Below are 19262 nucleotides of genomic sequence, written 5' to 3' on the forward strand. Positions count from 1 at the left end.
CAATAAAGTTCAAGAAAACCAACATTTAATATACATCTATATCACAAAAGTGAGAGGACTTTTGGTCCTTCAATGTATTTCATGGTATCACCGTATAGATATTCTCAAACAGTTTGCAGTTCAAAATGTTGTACTAGAACATTTCACAGAGCTAAAGTATATTTGGTATCTGTTGAAAATTTATAGAAGTAAAAATCTTGACTAGCAGAACTAGGGTAACAGCACTGAACCACAGGTGCTCGCAAGAAACCATGATTGAAGTAGTACTCTGCTGTAGATACATTCCCTAACATCATCACTGCACTGCTGGTAATACAAAAGAACCACCTGTTGATTCATGTCAACACTGGGGGCGCTCTTCACAATTGACTGATTCCCCAACTGCAGTTGTCGTCTGCACAAGTTGAATTACAGCCCTGCACTAGCATTTCTCGAGACACTTCTCTTTCATCTGACTGAAAAATAAAACTCACTAACTGCTCTTAATACAGTAGTCAAAGGTTGGGTTACAAAGGTTAAACTTTGACATACACAATTAACTTGAAATCAACTATATGATAATAATAAGTGATTTCTATGATTATGTGATGGGGAAGGCTAACTGTCCACTGGTTGAAGAGCAAAACATTTCAAACTCATAACAGCACTGGTACATGTAACTATCAAAGTTCATGTGAATGAATCAAGTTATCGTTAAAAGTGGTAATTATTGCTACGATTTTTCATGCCCGCAGTATTTTATATGTATGACTTCTGGGCATATTAAGTGGCTGAAGCTAAATACGATTAAGGGGAGACCCACATTCGCAGAGACTTTTCTTTAATCTGATTTTTCACCATTAAAATGAATCTTTAACCCGACATGTAGTATATGTTTGGGTAGCTCGACAATTGAAGATTATAAATATTGTAAGAATATTTCAAAACCTGTTCGCGTGTGTATGTTTTGCTCAAAATGTGTGTTTTTGAGTTTTTTCACTTAAAAAAGTGTAAGTATGAGAGGGTGATGGCCATTGGTGAGCCGTTTACTGCAATCGATAGCAGGGTAAGGTGTGTAAAAAACCGTTGTCTTGGATTTTTGATACTCCGCTTTGTTTTTGCACAATTAGCCTTGAAAGTGAGAAGTGGTGGATTCTGAATAAATTAACGGCTTTTGTCCACGTTTGTCACGATATCTTTTGTTTTTGGAACATTATCGGAATTCTGAGACACGGTTTTGTAGAAACAGTCATTAACTACAACCTGTGCAAAGATAAGGCTAATCCGTCAACGTGGCGCCAAGTTACACTCTCCAGAAGTTGCGATACATTGCCAAAAACGGAACGGAGTAAATCGCAGAAATGTGTATGCGACCCTTGGAGTCGCACAAAGTCAGCTAAAATTCCGGTTTGCTCACATTTTCGGTGGAAATTCCCTGCCCATAATGAAGTACAGGACTTTTGACACAATTGTCTGAATTTGTGGTATGAATGAAATGATACATGACGTGAAAATTGGAAGAAAATGAACACTGAAACGGCCAGTTCGCGGCGTAAGCGTTAGGCTTTATTTACACAACTGTCATTCCGAGCTAAATCGGGGGATAATCTTCTTGCTAAATACAAACTAGCGTATTAACTGTGCACTGTTGTGTACCAGTTAAAATTTGATTATCAAGCGAAGAAATGGCTGGCTGCGTATATACTTCGTAAAATTATGTGATTTTGCATGCCAAGTCCGATGACATCGTGTTTTCCTCTCTTTTGGTTGCGCAATCGTCACCGCGTTTTCAGCTTCCTGCCCGGAGAGAGACACGTGACAATGAATTACAATGTGGTACATACCGACAAAGACGAAGTTCATTCAGACGCCGTGTTGCGACGTTAGCTTTTACGTTCCGTACTGCATGTTGAAGTACGACCACAGTCCGCCTTGAACATGGCATGGAGCTAAAAACGGACAGCTACATGAACGCGATTTCCGACCTCAGAAGCACCATGATTGCCGAGCTAACTTTGTGTTGTGCCAGGTTAGAACCCATCGTTAGGCTAAACTAAATACAACACTTGACAATATCTGGTATCTAAAACGATTTCCTAATAGGAAGATAAAAAGTTGGCGAAAAACTGAAATAAATTGATTTTGACAAGAAACTTGAACAATTCTAAAAGCGACTTGTTTGGCTTCGCGAATACCAATTACCATGGAGGCGAGTACCTAAAACAGATGTGAATCTGTGACCACGCTGACTGAAGACGTCATTCTAAAATCGCGACGGTCGAATTTTGTACAAGTAATGAAATGCGTGAACTTCAGTCAACAGTTGAATATCGCGTTCTCTGATATGTGGAAACGAGCATTCGTCGTTCTCCGGTGGTGACTGTACTGTCCGTTGAACTACTATAATAACGACGATAGACAGGCAGCAGCACGCTGTTTTTCAGCGTGATTGAGTTTATCAACAGAAAAAGTAGTTGCTGATTCGAAAAAAGCACGTTCATGGTTGTTTAATTTTTTTCAATTTCATGGAAACTATTCTATCATTTTCAATTTTGGTTTCTTTAAATTTATTGCATAAGTTTATAATTACCTAATAACAATTAAATCGCAATGATTTTAAAGGTATACTGACATGAATTTGTGCTGTGAAATATCGCATACTTTTCAATCGAGATTGATTTCGACCCTGGACTTCGACTCACTTCATGAGCAGTCCGCCAATAAAAGTTCAGTTGATCGAGACAAATTATATATGCTCTATGATTAGCTCCGGTACAGATTGAAAAACAAATGCTAGGTCAACATTGTGTTTGCATTGTAAATCACGGCATCATTCTAATGTAATATAGCAAAACTGTACGTGCATTACCCGCATGTGTCCCTCTGTGTCCATATAGAATTTACAAAACAATAAGCTCACGTTCCTAACCGGGCAGAGCAGACACCGGCGCGATTTTCTCGTTATAAAATTTTGAACTATTGGCATATTTCTAATTTCTACTGAGAGGAATGTTGCTCGCCCAACTGTCGAAACAAAACGACGTCGCAACCATTTTCACAAAAAAGGATAGAAAACTTGTAGTGACGTACAGGAACGTAATCTTCATTGCATGCTTTAGGTGTAAACCGTAACGTAAGCAGTAACAGTTTTGGTTGCCGGACTTCACTGGGCATTTGCAGACGTAAAAAAATCATCTGACATTTTTATCATCAGTCGCAATTAGTTCGGAGCGGGATCAATTTTGAATGTCGGACTTCATTAGGTGCAGACAAACATGTAAACTGTTATCAGAAAAAGACGTAATTTTTGGATTTTCGGAGTAGCCTAGTTTGATTGGGCGGGTTCAGTTTTGAATGTCAGACTATACTTTGCATTGAGTCCACGTCATTTGTTAGCGGACACAAATGTACGTTTTGGTTTTCGGCGGCGATTAATTTTGAATGCTGGACTTTACTTTGCTGCGAAAACGAGCCCTGCCACTCCTTGACGTGTTCTGCTGGGAGAATGACCACTCCAATGACCAACCTACCCGAGTGGCAGAGGCTACGGATTCGCAGCAAGACTTTACTTAGCAAATATGTAAAGACAAAGACTATTTGGATTTCGGCTGTTATTTGTTTTGTACGGGAACAGTTTTATTAAATACGTGTTATAGGAAAACGAGGTAAAAATTACGTAAACTACAATGAGCAGCCTCTCTGTTGTGCGCAAGATGTATCACCAGTTTTTATTCGAAGCTCATTTAGTGTTGAATGAGTAAGCGTTCTGCGTTACATTCCTCGCTTGCGACCATTTCCAGTTCACACCTTTTCAACGCATCGGAAACTGGAGTTTTAAGCCTGACTGTAACTCTGACAATTTCAACTGTTCTCTCATTCCCGGCCATATGCTTGATATTTCGCTTATGTGGACCATGCTTTTGCAATCGACGGCTACCTGCAGTATGTTCAGTAGCCACGACATACTTCCTGCCGCCAGCTGGGAAGAAGACTGACGCATGCGCACTCCTCCGGACGGAATTAACGTAATCTACTTACGCTCTTGAGATAGCCTTGACTAATCTGGAAACCGTTAAGACATAAGAAAAACACGGCACGCGAACTGGCCTACAATGCTCATTTTTGTTAAAATCTTACTCATTTCCGAGTATGTTATGGTTTCAAACTTATCGTCCACTCAAAGGCCATATTAGACAGATTCAAAATTTACCATAAAACGAAAAATGACCAAAATCACTAAAGGAAGGTGGGTCGACCCCTTAAATATGACAAATGTTGATTTTGCACATGTTTAGTATCATTAAAGTATGCAAATCTAGTAATGACGTCCCATTATCAATGGTTAACATTTGTGTGTTTGCATCGTGCTTTCCCTAACCGGGCAAGAAAGACATTCTTGGGAAAGTTACCCATTTTGTGTATTAATAGGAGTGTCACTGATGGCCGAGTTCCAGACCTTTTATGGGAAAGCAGATAAGGCGGCACATTTCAAGAGAATTTTTAAGGCTGTGACATTTGAAATCAAAAACCTTGTGATGCCAATTGTTGATTCAAGGAGGCAGTTAACCCTACTTGCAAAATTAGTACCATGGTTACTCTCATTATAAAAAAAATTCCAGATGTGACCAGATGCTGAGAAATGTACCATTACATCTTGGGAGTTGGTCATCAAAAATGGAAAGCAATTGCTAAACATTTTTTTTAAAGACTTTTTTCTTTAGCAAGAAAAAAATATAATTACTGAAGAGTGGAATTTGGAGAAAAAGAGTGTGTGAATGGATAATACTAGCTAAGGTTACTAAATATTGAAAAGTAAAAACTCTGTATATTCTTATTCTGACCAGCAAGTACAATGAATCTAATTATGCAATCAGCTCACAGAACTTACAGATACAAATCTTGACAAAAAATGAAAAAAAAATCAAGTAGATATTTCACTGGATGCGTTACCTGAGATTGAGCAAAAAAAGGGCAGAATATGACTGCCTTTCAAAGCTGCACAATATTCATTCTGTATACTCAGACCAATCAAGTCAGAACTAGATTTGATGTAAATCCACACTAACTAAACAGGTAGTTAAAAACAATTTCAAGTAGCTGCCAACTCCACTATTTTGCATATGAAAAGAGTTTTCTTATGGATTTAGATATGACCATAATAAACAGCTTTGTAATTTTATTCCATAATATCCTTTTTCCCCGATTATTATTTCAATATCACAATATTTTAGCTAATGCTCAGAACACTTAAGCTAAGGCTGACAACAATTGATTTTATTCACTTATAATTTCTTGATATTTTCAGCGAGTTGAAAAACTCTTAAAACGTAACCCTGTGGAATTCCAAGGTTTACATATCATTGATTTTGTTGCAGGCACCCGTCAATATTTATTGAGTCTGTGGGAAACGACCTTTAACCTCTAAGTATATCCTACGGGATCAATAATAGACAGACAGGGTTTTCAGAAACTGCAAAGTAAATTTGGTTTAGAAATACCAACAATGGATAGGACAAATGACGCGGTTGATGAAATAATGAATTTCTATCCCAGTATGATCGGACAATTTGTCATGTGATCTTTCTAGCCGTTTGTAATCTTTCAGTTGAGAATCTTGTAATTCACAATGGTACATGAGTCCTTTGAAGTAAAATCAATACATTTGTATTTATTGCTTCAATGGAGTGCTAATGATTCCAAACAATATAGACATTGTATGTTCATTACAACTCCCTTTCATCTCAGAAAGAACCAAGATCGTCATTTTTTTTTCATTTTAACATCAAACTCTATAACTCTTTTCTCGTGGTCAAATTAACCTTCATACCCACACTAAAACTCCTTTCCTATCTAACAAATTCTCATTTCAACTATGCAGCCAATGCTTTTCAAGAGTGACCCATTTTTCTGGCTATTTTAATTTTGGACTTCATACTTGAGGTCTCATGGTATTCATAAATTGACAAACAGACCATGTACAAGTACTCAGTAAGCTTTGCTATCTGGGTAATTTCAAAGTTCAAATACAGTGTGTGGTCACTTACTTAGAAGACAATCAATAAATTGAACAATAGAAAGGCCGCAGAATAGAACAAATATTTAGAATTTGGTTGTAAATATGATTGAAAGCAAACAAGCAAATGAACCCCATACGACTTTGTAAAATATCTAAAATCACAGTGTAAAACTGTATATTTGAAAGGCAGTTGACTATTCATTGTCTGATCACGAGTGTATTCTCTGACTGTTCATTCAAAAAATTGATGTGGTGTACATATGTACAAAGTAAGTGTATACTATTATAACGTTGTTTCATTTCAGTTATGTTTTGGTGCTTTTTTTCAAACAATCACCTTTGCTCTTGTTCGCAAGATGTATTGCTAGAGAAAATACAGCATATGCACATGTACATGGCACTTCCTTGCGATCGATTCCTTCTGTTGATATTGTCCTGTATTATTGTAATAGTTCAATGAGCATAGGGCTTTGCTCAGACAAAATACTGGTAATATATCATACAATATCTGCAAGGAATCTCTCAGGGAATGTCAGTAATACTTCTAAACATTCTACCACAATACATAACAGCTCGGGTACCTCTGCAGAATGCTGCTGTGAATATCAGATCCATAAACAAATACCACTAGATCTGAAATGACACGTACAGCTGCAAGTATCACATAGCTAGTGAAGTCCACTGCAATTCAAAAATTTTCGGCAATTTTCCTTTCAGGCAAGGGTACACTTGTCAATTTGCCAACTTGTAGACACATTTGTCCAGATGACAATTTTAATAGATCTTTGAAGTTTGTGTGAATTGACGCAAAAATGGCAATACTGCTGATTGAAAGAGACAAAGTTGAGGGATCTTGCAGTCTACTGTCTCTGATTAAAACTATCACTGATTTTTTTTAACACAGATTTTCCAGAGAAACAGTACAAATTCCAAAGTGCTGGCAGCCTTCCAGAGGCTTGTGTTAATTTCAAGAGGTATGGAATCACACTCCTTGGATAAATTCCCTGCAAATATCTGAGGAAATCCATAGCATGAGATACGGAATGTACTTGAGCACATGGGGTCTTTTTCTTAGCTCCTTCAGAGGCTGGACTGACGCATACATGTGCACACATATTTGAATTGAATACCTAAACAGTAAACCAGTCTCAACACTCTTTCCGTCTCAACTATCATTATGTTGAGTTCATCTATAATGTACATTATGCCCCTTGGATGGAAGTCAATCATGATGTCACAATGTTTACAGGCCTTTTTGCATCAAAACATTTTAGTTTAAAGGCCAGTGTAGTTGTAACTTTTGAACATTTTTTATTTTGTAGGCAAATTGCAAGTTCATGTTCTACTCTTAAAAACATGTTGAAACACCTCCTGTTAGCTTGTGAACACAGCATCTATACATGTACTGTTCTTGTTTACACTTGAATTTTAGTGCAGATGAGGATTCACTTGTCAATAATAACAAAGCAGTTTACACATGTACATGTACAGGCTGAGTTGACAAGCTGGACACTGTGTGTCTTATCATGCTTTGGGGAGTAGAACAAGAAATTATGGTTGACATTAAAACAAAAAAAAGTGGAAAAAAGCATTGTCATACTACATGTATTGATATAACCCAGTAAATGAGCAAATGTACTGCATTGCAGAAGTGAACTTTGCAAACTCCCCAGGAGATATGTTTGATAGTCTGTGTTTCCATAACAAGAAAGATGAGAGAGCATGAGAGCAGCAGTTCTCAAGAGGAATGCAAATGCCATACATGTTACTATTGACAGGCTACTGTTACAACACACATACCACAGTCTGCCTGGTGAACTATAAAATTTAAAACACACAATACTTCATCTTTTTCCACAGTTATAACATTAACAACACATAATGAATACTTTTAGAATAGTTAAAATTGAGGTCAGAAAAGAGACTTCTTTATTCTTTCTATGACAACCAGTTTGGTCAGAAAACAATGTACAGTAGATTTACATGTACATGTACATCTGTTGTGATGGAGAAACTGTGGATGGACAACAGGACTAGTACAATGTACATGTACCTGTATAAATACGGTACATGGAAACATCACCCGGCACATACATGTATTCCATTAGTCTAGAACCTAGCTTGCCTCTGTCTTTTGGCCTGTGTCCACAATGAAGCTAGGCCAAAAGACAGGCCAGGTTCTAGACAAGTATTCCATCCACAGTTGCCATTAAAGGCTCATAAATGTGGTTTGACAACTCTTTGACACATATTACAAACTTGTTTGTTGCGTTGCCTGCATTTTATGTGTGGCTGTCATTCTATGCAGTTGTTTGAGGCATTGCTTGCAACGCAGCAAATAAAAACACAGGGCAACCTATTGCAAGTACTGTGCTCTTGTAATAACATTTCTACTACCCTCCACAATGATTTTCAGTTTCAATGACGGAGAAGAATGTTGATGTTCACTAGGATACAAACAGGCTTGCTAAATTTGAGAACTAAACTCAAAACCAGCTCCTGTGTGGCCTCATGAATAATCTTTGGTACACTACCAACTGATACATACTGTGGGCTTTTGTTGTTGTTGGCCCTTAGGAACACTGTGCAGAAGGTATGCCTAAATTTACATTCAAAATTTCATCTCCTTTGCAGCACTGTAGCTCTGTTAAGATTTGTCTGTTAAACAAGTTGCAAACAGATCAAGGTGTCTTAGCAAAAACTGTGATAATTCCTGAATATAATTGTGTATTTAGATACAGTAGAATGTGACTTTCATGAAAATATTCCTGTTGCTTACTCCACAATAATGAAAATATCTCCATGGCAACAAGGCAGTATTCACACCTATTGATACGATAGATAGAGGATAACACATGTCTGTCAAATTATGTGAAAACATAGTATTTTTTGTGTCCTCATTTGCATTGTCCGTTACCAGTTTGTGGCATTCACCGTTACACCTTGCTCATTTGGTGTGGCTATTTTCTCTGCATGAAAGGTTTCATTCAGGCCTCACATTACCATACACAATAGACTGACTATAAATATTTCTTTCTCGACTCCTTGTGTCATCTAATCTGACAGAAAACTGTCACCAATTATGCAACTGAACAACCGAACTTAAAATGTTTTTGTGGTTTAGGTGTGGTTTAAACTAGTCACTTTTAAAGATATGTAATCTTTTTGTCCCTGGGACCAAAAATAGATTTAAAGCTGGTTAGAAACTTCAGTGATTTGCCTGTAAGGAAGAAGAGAAATCTCTTTTATGATTGGCAGGATGGAGACAAATTCAGAGTTAAATATTAAATGTATTCATCAAGTTGTTATTGACTAGTCAAAATAAGTACCCAAAATAAACTAAGTGTAATTCTTGTCTTTATCGTCGCTTTTGCAGAAATGGAGAGTGTTTATGAATCCTACTGCACTTGCAAGCAATTACATTTACGAGAGATGTTCTTTATTCCTGAATGTCTCCTTGTTTCTCTGAATGTTATTTGCTCATGATCGGAATACATACATTCAGCTATCCATGATCTTGATTATAACGTCTGGATTGCCTGATCATAAATGTACAGTATGCAATTATTGCTGACTGATTTCAATGATTTGAACATTTATCTGAAGTCCTATTTCTAAACAGTGCCTATCTTGCAAAGGAGATAGTATGTGACACTGTTGACTGGGGTTTATTTTAATACACATTACGACACAATGAAACTACTGTATAAGCATCTTCAATATTACCACGAATACAAAGTAGATATGATGTTTCATATTAAACACGATTGGAACTAATTTGGGAGAATTGGGTCTTCCATGTTGTTCAAATTTCTCAAAAGTGTTAGGTGCCCTATAGCTGAATGTTGCAATTTTACAAATTACTCATACAAAAAAATGTATAAAAAGAAAAGCAGATGAGCTGACATTTGAAGATTAAACCGATATTACTTCACCATCCAATTATCTCAAATTAGTTCCAATCGTGTGAATGTTTTCTTTGCATATAATGGCCAAAATCATATAAGTTCCTGTCACATAAACTTCAACCGCACACATGGAGGCAGTTCATACCAATATTGTCATAGAGAGTTTAAACAGTAAAAATCTTGAGTGTGAGAAAAGGCCTTGATACAAATTTGTTCAGTCTTTCCACATGACTATTTCAATTTGTGAGGCATGCTCATGTCAGGTGCTTTAATGGTCGATAGGCATGGTCAGTGGAATGAAACCAACATACTGGGACACATTATGAACAGAAACACTAATTAATAATATTATATTATTGTAGCGAGCAGCATCAGTATTAGAACATCTCTACAACAGACTGGATTTTCAAATGATGTACACAACACAGTCAGTATACACACTCGTCGACCATTTCATTCCAATCTGTGCATGTATTTTTACCGAAAAATGACATAACCCCATCATTATCATTTTCCAGATCTGCCACAATGAACGAAGCCGACTCCAAACAGCGATGACTCTACAGAGGTTAAAATGACAAAGATGTCATTCACCCACTTTGAAAGCATTCCTTCCAGGAGATGCTTTTGAAAAAATAATGACAGCGATGCCTTCCTGGTTTCCATGACAACAGCTTTGCAAAACTCAAAAGCCATTCAGATCCGTTTATCTTTCCTTTGGAGAATTTCCATTCAATGGTGTGCAAAATGAATTGAGGGATGGAAATCTGCAATCAGAAAACTACAGAGAGAAGAATGGCGTACTTATGTGTAATTTCAATCAAAGAATATTCAAAAAGCAATTATAATCTGAATTCCCAGTACACAATTCAGAAACACAACAAAGCTCTTCATTAGGTTTGCAATTTTCTATTTTTATCGTGGAATATTTTTCCTCAGAGAATTCAAATCTGTCTGATTTTCCCAACAGTCTTGAACTATTCTGGTATTGAATGAACGAACCGCTACTTTTATTTCTTTCCTCCCTACCGATTTTCCAACACATGTAACTTCCAAAAACACAGTGAATTATGATTGTTTCAGTTTATGACCAAGATTTTAAATATCACAATATTGCAACCCTCCATGCACCTGTCTATCTGTCTGCCTGCCTGTCTGTCTGCATGCATCATCTTAATACTCCTACCCTTATTAGGCAATACAATTATAGATCTATATTACATAAAGTAATTTAGTGAGTACCCTTGGACTGACTGCATTATTACCAGTGCGTACCATGATTGGCAAAATAATTGATAAAATAATATAATACGACAAAGGATACAGAGGTTATAAGTCAGATATATATTATTCTGAGTGGAATGCATGCATTTACTAGAAGCAAAAATGTCAAAGCATTATATTATTGCTATATCATGTAATGTAGCTGTAATATGCTAAATGAGGTGATAAAAAGCTAGGTAATTGAGTGTGGAATGCTACATCGTGTAATATTAACACTAGTGATTGATCGTATGGAAAGAAATTTTGTGTTGATATACTGGCAACAAATATACATGTCAATTTGGATACCTAAGGTGCCATGTTTTGGTTGCATCCAATCATTTTCAATGGCGTGGATGGATCTATTTGTTGGGGTGACAGGATTGCGTGTCAATGATGGGAGTCACAGGTTACCAAGTGACTGATCTATCTCTTTGAAAAGTATGTAGGCAGTGAGTTTTTATAACTTGACTGATAAAGCTGATAAGTCAAGGGCAACTTCAATAAAGCAAGGATTTCGCAGTGCTGGCCAGTGATACATTTGCATTCTTTACTGACCAGGTGCACATTCCAGGTGTAAACAATTCACTTCATCAACCATATCAGTGTGGGCAAACAACAGAATTATGTTAGTCCTCATGGAGGACGACACAAATATTGTCCACACTATGGCATGCCTTCATGATAACTCGATAACTGACAGTCATGCCTGATATTTTGTCTTGATGCTTCTTGTGGGGGAAAAGGTTTTATGGGTGTTTTATGCTGATATTTATGGTACACAAGTGTCAACATTGTTTTTAGTTCATTGTAACCACGCTAAGTGTTCATAAATAATAATTAGTGTTGCTACTCAGAAAAAATGATCATTTACATAAAGCCTTAAAATACAGTGAAATTTTCCAGCCACAAAAATGATAATGGCATGTATACAAACAATTTACTTTTCTGAATTAATTTTTTTTCATTTATTTCATTTCTGCAATTGAATTTAGTGACATGAAATTATGGTGTAGCTAACAATCAACTCGAAATGACTGTTAATCACTCAGGCAGTGTATGATGCTGTTGACACAAGCCCAGGTCACTGGGTTTAAAGTGAATTCCCAAGCATGCAGTCAACTATTGACAAAGCTAAACCGAGTGCGCTACAGACAGGTGTGTGAATTTGTAAAAACAGTACCAGACTGTACGAGTACTGCATACGCTTCTCTTGACGGGTTCGGTAACTTGATTCGGTAACTCTTGGCCAATGTAATATTACACTCACTCTTTGCAGAACTGTTTGTTTGAAGTGTTTAGTCAACATCACACTGAGCATGTCAAAGTTTATTACACACTGACTGAATACCATGCCAAAGATAGATTAAGTTTGCAGGATAACAAAATTCATGTGAGAAAGTTCGATCAAATAAACGCAAGAACTTAAATATTTACTTCTACGCCAATGAGTGCTTTCCATTAAAGCACCTGTCTGATAATAAATACAGACTTTATTTAAAATTTTGAATTTATTTTAATCATATTGCGTGTGAGTGTTCATCTTTAATAATATTGTACCATAAATGTACATGGATAGAGACGGACCACCCTGCTAAAATTCTTTTGGTTCAATTCCCAAAGTCTGTTACTGCAGGATAGTGCATATCAACACTCCATTCCATATACCGCTCTGGCACAAAGACACAAATTTGTGTAAACGTTGAACTTGTTTAGTCTAGGAACCAGTATTGTTCATGGCTGACACCATCAAATTACCATTGGATCTATTTACATTCATATGACAGGGCTGTTGTTTGACCAAAGCATGTGTGACATGGCATGGCATGAACAGAAACTGAATAATCAAACTGACTATAAGCTTTTTATAGTCGGAAACATTTTTAAATCCGAAATATACTGACCTAATGTTCTGTTGTACAGTTATTAACTAAATGCGGAAACACACGTGAGAACATGTTACACAATTAGTTTGTGCTGTGTTCACACAGCATTTGCACACCCACAAGTCTGTTGTTATGTTCACTGACTGTCTAATTATGAATAGGGGGATAATTTCCTGCTCAAGTAGGACTATTTTTATGAAAGTTTAAAGTTCTTTGCTAAAGTATGTACATTTCTGTATGATCAATGTCTGGTACTTTTTCTATGATGATGGCGTATAAAAATTGCATGGAAATTATGTATTCCCTCACGTTATCCGTATTTTTCAAAGAATTCAGTTTCTTGTGTGACTGGCTCTGATGATACGTACGTCACACTTACATACTTCTCCCTGGATTATGCTAAAGTTGGCATCAGATTCAGAATCACACTTCCATCTGCTTAAGTTATCTGGTGTCTGTAGTATCATGCTTACTCATAAATGTCAATTATGGTGCAAGGTCTAGCTATGTCAGGATTCAAGACACAAAAGAATAAGCTCATCAATGAGATGTCATCAATGGAATTGAAACAACTCAAAATGAATGTAATCATGATCACTTCTGAGAAGATACAATTCAACTTTCTTTGCCCTTTACTTTCCAAAAATTTATGATAATTGCTTGAAAATTAAGCAGACTTTTATTAAATTTCTATCATTGACAATTTCAATTAATCAAACTTGAAATCACTTAATTTGATTATAATGATGGAAATGATGCTGAGAGAGTGAGAAGATGAATCAGAGAATCTTTTGGTTGTACTCGTAATTCTGATTTTGATCCACTGACCTCTCCTGCATGGTGAGACGGATACAGTAAATCAAGGAATGATCTAATAAGCCGAGGTTTAACATGGAAGTGAATGTGAAACAACACCAACAAGGCAACTGAAACCCCTTCTACACCATGGTTTGGCCCAAATCCACTGTTTTCAATAGTATAGTTGGACCTTAAACATAGAAATTTAGGGTGTAAGGGTTAAAATTGTCATTTTATGCTTCCTCAAGAAGCAGAGCCGGAAGTCATGAAGTGAAAAGAAAGACTTTAGGGAAAGTCCAAAACTTTCAAGGCAGTCTTTTGATTTCAATGAACCCTCCTGAATTAGGCTTTCCAAAGTTCTGGATCAAAAGAAATTTAACACCCTACAGCATTTAGGTTACTGTTCCTCAGACAGATTTCATTCCTGTAATCTGCTCAAAAAGCAATACCTGAATGGTATTTTAAAGGACAAAACTTTATCCTCCATAGAATCAATGAAAGGCGATTTCTGACTAAAAAAATAGCAAATGGAGTCTATATGCAGCTATAATGGCATTCCTGGTAGGCTAAATTTTGCAAGAAGGCCTGAGGGAAGTCCACATGCCAGGATTACTGCAGAAACCCGTAAACATGAAATGACTGCAGTGCACAGGATAACTTCAGGGTTTGCCACCGTTTCATCGGCATTATACGCTAGTGCCGATGAAAACAGTGGCAAACCCTGAAAGTTATCTTGTACATAACGTGTCTTGGGGATGCATCGATGTAGCTCTGCGTGGCAGGGCTGTATGTTACCGGCGTTATACATCCTCCTGTGGTGGGAGGCCGTATAACGCCGGTAACACACAGCCCTAGAGCTACATCCCTGCCAGTCCCTGACTGTTTGCATGGGGGAGTGTGCCTACGGATCTGCAGCAACATCGATGATAGATCTTGAGGCACACGCTCAGCTGAATGACAAGAGCATGAACGCGATCGAACACGTATAAAACTGTTCCTGCATAAACGTTGCATACAATTGAAATGGTTCAGGGTTTTGTATAAATCTTGATTATCAGCAGCCTCGGAACATTTGATAGGTTACTGGCCTCTAGAATTCCCAATTTACAAGGGCTGCGACATTAACAACTAAATGGTTGCAACGAAATAAATCGATTTTGTTTTACTGTAAACGAGTTCAATGAAGCAGTCTAACGGCAATGCTATATAACGGGCACTGCTATGCCTTCAACGATGACACGATGAAAAGTGGAGGATTTCTCAATTTCCTAGATTATCTCCATCGGGTTGGAAGATTACACCTCTTGTCTGTGCATCATCATGTGTAAATAAACTGCGACGCTTCGATGATAAAGCCTCGTATTTACCTTTCGGTCTTCAGACAGCAGAGGCGGCCATTTTGAAATGGATACGTACAGAGATTTATATTACAACTTACAGGAAGCAGGTTGGTCGCTGTGAAACTGTGTTCACGCGCCGTAAAATTATTCCCTTACAATTGTTGAATATTAAAAGTGTTTCATCGTGGCTCTTTTGTCAATATGGCTTCATTCTTGCAAAAATGTAAAAGAACCGCATTTATCTAAATTTGCACACCGGAAGTAATGCAGAGGATTTCGAACGGCGCCCGTATTACTCAGGGGAGATGGATACATTTTGTTACTATGTTTCGATTAACACCTATACTAGCTAAATAATCGGGTTAGCTTGATAACATTGTGTCATTCGAATAAAGAAAGTAACTGTTCATTAAGGGATGTGACAAAATAGAGTTAATGGTTCTGAATATTAGCAAACTTTACAGTCCTGTCAGCCTGGAAACTCTCTACAAACATTTCTGCGATGAACAGGAACAGTCGCTTACCTTTGTACCTGACGAGGCTGCAGGTGTCGTCAATCGAGCTCTCGCCGCCGCTGTTTCGGGTCTGTCGGCAAGCCCATCGACGAGGCTGAGTGTAAGACGGCGAGGTTGTTCGTCGGGCTTCGGGATGTCGTCTCTGAAACGTGTACCCCATGCCGATTGGGCTCCCTGACGAGATGGGGGCGCGGGGCCTCGAGAACTGGGTCCCCCTTCTCCGGCGAATAAACCCGCTGCGGCTGTCGCCGGACGGACGTCGTCAAGCACGCTGGGTGGTATATACGACTCTAGTTTCGCTGTTGCCGACGTCGGTCGGATTATTCGGCCCGGTTTCTTAACCGGCGGCATCTTTAACGTACAGGTATGTACACAGGCCTCCAAGAGTTTAACTTCGCTTGTTGTAAATATATTTCGGTCGTCAGACCACGGTAAGTCCCACTGCGAACCGAAGAACTTCTGCGCTACCTGGTTGTACTCGTCCGAATCAGTCCGCCTAAAGAAAATATTAATGTTACCACCTAATTTGATCAAAAATTTCCAACAGAAACCAATATTATCGTAAATAAACACTGACAACACCGCAAAGTCTTCTTCGCACCTTTTATCAAAGATACGATTCTCGCTTTTCTTCGGTGGAACTACTTTTTTGACACCTGGAATTAGCATAGCGTGTGAGCCGTTGTTATGGCTCCGGGAGGGACGCACAATATTTACAGGGGTGTATGAATACATGGGCTTCCAGTCAGGTTACTGTCACCGGCAGAGTTTAAAATTGCAAGCAGTCCTTACATTGTAATAAAGTCTGCGGTGTGTTGATCGTTTTCAGCTAACACCTGTTGCATTTAGTGACGATGTGTGTCGTGGTTTGTGGCTTAAATAGTGTAATAACAAACTCTCAAGGGAATGCATAGGGCCGACTTTCTGCTTAACTTTTAAAGACTCCAGTCTCGAAAAACTGGGGAAAAACTGTACTGAATGAGGAATTTGCTTCGTGCACTCGGCCATGAGATCGGAGATTGTGCATTTGAGATCGCGAATCGCTTTTTCCCCTTTGCAATCGCCATTATTTTGGCTTTCCTAAAGTTTGTGAATGCCTTAGAAAGAACAGCAATGGTTGCAATAAATGTGCTCTCAAATTGCATTTTTTCAGCTGGTAAACAAATGACCAACCTCTTTTAAGGATAGTCAATTCCATCACAGCAGTGCTTGTTTATATTCCGAGTTGTTTTGTTTTACTCAAAATATAAACAAGAGACAAACAAACATTGAAATTGTCAAGCTGATCAGTTGCCAGTTTGGGAGCTGCACTGTTGTTTGCTTCACATTTTGAAGAATAAAATACTCTTTTCCTGCATGGACATCGTTCCTCGTTTCAGATGTCGATGAAAGGACCCGGCCGCAGTTATTTAATGTTTCCCGATCAAATTCTTGAGAGAGCAATCTTACATGTAGATGTTTTTTGAGTGATGATACATTGCTCTCAGTTGTAGTTACAAACCTATGGCTGGAGAAGATGGCAAGGAGTACCGTCTTCAACAAGGAAATGTAACAATCCAATGACCCAATGCACCATTATTAATATGAGGGAAATGGTTGACAATTATTGCAGTTACAGAATAGAAAGCAAAGAAGAAGTGTTTTCAAACTGAGTTTTATACAAATTTGGTTTAATATAAGCCTTGAGAAATATTGTCATGCAGTGACAAGTTCTCTCTGTGCCCGGCCGATCAAGCGGGCATTGTTATTGCCCGAGAAAGCTTTGTATGTCGACCCTTGTAATAATTGAATTTGTCTTAATTTCTGAGAGGCCAAGCATTTGGTGCCACCAAGATATGGAAGGTTATAAGACACATCAGACTTGAAGGGACAAAGTCGCCCATTTTTCATGAATTTTGTTTGATACGAGATACTATTTATATTGTTTGACATGTTGAAAGATACTGAATGAATGGGTGACCATGCATATATTCGACCCCGGTTTTAGACACGATACATGAAACCAACGCGAAAATGAATTAATGGTCATGACCAGTAATTCATTCTCGCGATGGTTTCATTTAATTTGTCTAAAACCGGGGTCGAATATATGCATGGTCACCCATTCATTCAGTGTCTTTTACATGTCAAACAATATAGTAGCTCGCATGTAACAAAATTCATGAAAATGGCGACTTTGTCCCTTTAATCAGCGTGTCGGTAATTGTGTACCGTAACAATCTATTTCATGAAAGTTTCAGGCATATTATCATAGTGTAACATTGGATCAAAACAAACCACACTTGGTCAAATTGTTGGCGGATTCATAGAAAGCAAATTCAAATTATTTTTAATATTATTGGACTTTCGTTGTTGTACGGTTTGTTTGTATTTTTATTGGTTTACATTTGCTGTTTCTGTCCTTTTTTGGTAAACGTCACTGCACAATTCGATTCCTCGATGATAACAGGATCAACTGTACTGAGTTTGTTACTTTTTTTCGCTTTAAGACGAAAACTTTATTTAAAAATAATTGTGCCCAAAAATATTAAAGCCTCGTTGTCGAAGTATTCAAGTGGGTGAACTTGAGTATCAGATATTTCAACAACCCTGGGATTAAAAACAAATACAACATCATTTTCTAGGTTACTATCAATGTGTGAAGTTACCTTTTTGACATTTTAACCGATCTTTTTGATGCATAGCAGAGATTCATCTCTTATATTAGTATTCATAATATCACTGATGTATACTACTGATTGATAAATAGGTAAAAAAAGGTGGAATGCGCCTTTGGGACTGATTTTCGGACTCTCAAATTTTTTTATTCTTTTCTGGCCTACCGCTTGTGGGGGCTTATTTTAAAGCTCTTTGAATAAGAAAAGTTTTCACCCTCTTATTTTTATGAAAATTAAAAATGTACTTCTCCCATTGACTTAACAACACGTGCATAGCGGCCATTTTGAATTTCAAATATCGGTAAACTGATATAAGGTAATTTGTTTCTCTAGTACGAAAATTTGCACGGTGATTTTTACTCATAATTTGGTTAGATAATGCTGAAAATTTCGTTGAGGAAAGTTTGAGCAATAGTCTCAGTCTTTCGCTTTCGATTCGCGTACTACGAAGAACGAACTAAATTGGAATGACGACTGTCGTAAGAATAAGAGAGGGGGAAGGTGTTACTTTAACCTCGTAAATTTTGACTCACCTAAGGTGAAAGTTAGTCAGTATGATCGAGAATTGGAATGTCGAAATAGTAGCAAAGATAGGTTAGATTGCCTTTGGTCTTAAAGATTGTGTCATGGTCGAAAACGAGTTTGGTTTTCAGAGATAAAACAAATTTTTCAATAGTTTGGTATTCTCTTTAAAAGGGACCGGAAAAGTTAGCTGTGAGCGATTTACCGTGCTTCCTCTCTGCAGATTGTGGAAATGTTATCATGTCAATAACGCTTAATTTGAACCATTTTCGTTATTCTTTCTTGCCTCTCACAATAAAGTTGGTAGTGTTCTGCTGCAGCGGCTTTGGATCATAAAAGGCCTGTGCGTGTCGAAGCTTACTTTTGTTTGATATGGAC

The 19262-nt window shown here is 37.6% G+C and overlaps 1 protein-coding gene across 2 annotated transcripts in view; it reads right to left on the reverse strand.

The window, feature by feature from the left end:
* The window catches only part of LOC139131070 (cilia- and flagella-associated protein 337-like), a 48287-nt gene extending 32020 nt beyond the window's left edge, over positions 1-16267 (reverse strand). The window contains exon 1 of one of the 2 annotated variants that reach the window (XM_070697007.1): positions 15715-16267. In XM_070697007.1, the coding sequence (XP_070553108.1) occupies positions 15715-16056 (342 nt within the window). In that variant the 5' untranslated portion in view covers positions 16057-16267. The remainder of the gene's footprint in view (positions 1-15714) is intronic. The other variant, XM_070697008.1, reaches the window with a different exon arrangement.
* Positions 16268-19262: the final 2995 nt, after the last annotated feature.

The sequence above is a fragment of the Ptychodera flava genome, chromosome 4 (genome assembly GCF_041260155.1).
Source record: "Ptychodera flava strain L36383 chromosome 4, AS_Pfla_20210202, whole genome shotgun sequence".
NCBI lineage: Eukaryota > Metazoa > Hemichordata > Enteropneusta > Ptychoderidae > Ptychodera > Ptychodera flava.